Here is a 2,961-nt window from a genome sequence, read left to right as displayed (position 1 = left end):
AATTTTGACCCAGAGTCCTGGGGTAGCCTATGCTTCCTACATCACCAAGAACCAGAGAGAGGACAACCTACAGACCCAGGACAGAACCAACCAAGTGGAAAAATATCAATGAAATGATGCCCAATTATATTTTGCTGTACTCAGAGATTAGCACCTATCCCAATAGTCACCTGAAAGAAGCATGAGCCAGGAACTGATGGGAGCAGAAACAGAGATCCATAGCCAAAGATCAGGCAGAGCCAGGGAAACCCATAGATGAGAAGAGGGAGAAAAGATTATAGGATCCAGAGGAATCAAGGATATCCAGAACACATGGCTCACAGAATCTACTATGGAGGATCACAAGAGATTACAGAGATTAAAGTAAGAAACATAAAGCCTGTATGGGTGTGAGCCATGTTCTCTGCATATATATGATAGTTGTGTAGTTTGGGTGTTCTTATGGGATTTGTAAGAGTGAGAGGTGGTGTCTGTGATTCTTTTGTTTATGTTTGTGGATTTTTTTCCTCCTAGTAACTTGCTTCATCTAGTCTTCATAAGAGGCTTTGCACCTTGTCTTACTATAACTTGCTATGCTATGTTCAGTTGATATCCTTGGGAGGCCTGTTCTTTTCCTTTTATGAGGAAAATGAGTGGCTCTGGGGGAAGAAGAGGTTAGGGAGGGATTGAAAGGAGTGAATATATGGGAAACTGTGGTCAGGAAGTATTGTATGAGAGAGTAAACAAAATAATTGGGAAACAAATCTACAATATCATCTTAGCATTATTCTGGAAAATTTAGAGTAAATTAACATATTTTCAACATAAATGGCAAAAAGTCACTAGAAGTAAGAATCTTCTTTCGAGTAAACTCAGCATCAGGGGAACATTTATGATATGAATTATAATGGAGAAAGAGAATTCATGTGGAAATATCAACTTCTGGTGTACCATGAACTGAAAGAACTCCATACATCTTGGCAGCAGAAATGATAAAAGAATGTATGATACCTCATATTTTACTTAAATCATATAAAAAATCTTACTTTGCTTCTTGGACTATTAAATAATTTAAAAAGAATTAGTTTTTTTTAAATAACTGAAGCTAGAATCCTCACAATATAAAATCCTAGAATCATTGCTAAGTCCAGTTCTAAATGGTCCAATGACCTCATATGTCCTCTCTGAACACCAGAATTGCACACTTGTAGACATGCTGTCACAAAACTCATACCTAGAAAATAAATTAAATTTCCCCTTTTGTATATTATTCTTTACTCTTTTATTACAGTCCACTCATTATCCCACAACAGTATGCACTGACTGTTCCTCTTCCAATAGTTCCTCCCTGATGTCCAAAAGGATGTCCCCACCCCACTAGACCTCCCCACTCCCTGGGGCCTCAAGTCTCTCGAAGGTTGCATGTGTCTTCTCTCACTGAGGCAAGACCAGGCAGTCTTCTGTTGTATATGTTTCAGGGTCCTTTGCATAAAAGAGAGAGAGAGAGAGAGAGAGAGAGAGAGAGAGAGAGAGAGAGAGGACCCCCATTTAAGAAGCCTGCTGGCATTTTGGCCATAAGTTTTTCAGCACATTGATTATTCTGTTGTCAGAACTGATTTGTACCAAAGGAGTAATTGTGGGATAGACATTCATCACAAACTTCTGAATAGTCAGGATAACAGGGTCGTACTTCCATAACAGGATAGATGTGGATGAGATGATGAAGTCCACCCAGTACATGAACACAAAGCAAATCACCAGGAGCAAGATGGTCTGGGTGGCCCTTTTCTCAGGGGACACTCTCAAGTGGTTGATGCTATGAAGATGCTTGCATTGCCTCTGATGTCTGAACAAGAAAACCACCATGTATGCACTTGTGCTTAGCATGACTCCTACAAGAAACACGTCTCTTAAAGTTGTTACTGTTAAAATCAATCCCCTGATGATGCTGTTCATGGGAAAGTTTGAACAGTATTTAGTGACCTTCATCTGATTGTTCTTACTCACATTGGTATAAGAACCAACAGAGAAGATCTGGTTACTGCTGAAGGACAAATTGAAAGACCATATATAGAAGAAAGCATAGATGATATATTTTTTCAGTTTATGTTTAAATTTTGCCAACAGTGAGGTACTGGGGCTGATAGTGACAGCCTGGAACACACTCAGGAGGCAGGTGGTACAGATAGAGAGGCCTCTCATCACCCTGCTTATGTAAAAAATTGTTTTACATATGAAGTCATTCTCCATGTTCAGTGACTCAAATAATTCTGTAAGCCAAATCTCCCCTGCACTGAGGAACATCATTATGTGAATGAAAGTTAATTGACATGAGATCAGGTCCATGAGCTTTGGTCTATGACCTGGGATAATGAAGATATAGAAAGTCAGCAGAAACATATTGGCTAGTACTCCAAGTCCAGTTTGGAGATAAAGGACATTCTTGATTGAAGACATATATGAAAAGTGTATTCATCTGAAAAGCATAATGGAAGTCTATTTCATATATTTGAAAATAATAGATTATATATCAAATTTATTAGCTTTGCAGTATGGCTATAAAATTATTGTATTTTCCATACTAATTATTGAATTACCTACCTTTTTCTCTTTTAATGTCTCATACTGGATATAGCCTACATTTCCATACATCCTCCAAGTATCTCCTATATAGAGAGAATATTATGGACAATGAATCCATTTAAAGTCGTATCTATGCACACTTTGTGTTCCTGTATTACTCCTGATTCACATACCTTAGAAATTCAATATTATTAATTTAAATTGGTTCATTTTATATTTAATAACTAAAACAATAGTAATGAGCATATAATATCCGTCACAGTTTCACAAATGTACCAAAATTATGAGGAGCTGAAGAAACATCATAAAACACATTAAAAAAACAAGATGCAAATACATTATCGTGTATAATTATACTAAAATCTGTTCAGCAATTTTCTACATTTTAATCACAATTCC

The 2,961-nt window shown here is 37.0% G+C and overlaps 1 protein-coding gene across 1 annotated transcript; it reads right to left on the bottom strand.

Annotated features, from left to right (window-relative positions):
• Window positions 1-1,527: 1,527 nt before the first annotated feature.
• Window positions 1,528-2,436, bottom strand: Vom1r87 (vomeronasal 1 receptor 87). Its single transcript, NM_001009529.1, has one exon. The coding sequence runs from the start codon at window positions 2,434-2,436 to the stop codon at window positions 1,528-1,530; it is 909 nt and encodes a 302-aa protein (NP_001009529.1).
• Window positions 2,437-2,961: the final 525 nt, after the last annotated feature.

Source organism: Rattus norvegicus, chromosome 4 (assembly GCF_036323735.1).
Source record: "Rattus norvegicus strain BN/NHsdMcwi chromosome 4, GRCr8, whole genome shotgun sequence".
Classification (NCBI taxonomy): domain Eukaryota; kingdom Metazoa; phylum Chordata; class Mammalia; order Rodentia; family Muridae; genus Rattus; species Rattus norvegicus.
The sequence above is the reverse complement of the archived record's forward strand: the minus strand, read 5'-3'. Positions and strand labels throughout refer to the sequence as shown.

What these genes read in the sequence shown, in the direction of transcription:
- Vom1r87 (NM_001009529.1), bottom strand. Translation starts at nt 2,436, where the DNA reads ATGTCTTCAATCAAGAATGTCCTTTATCTCCAAACTGGACTTGGAGTA.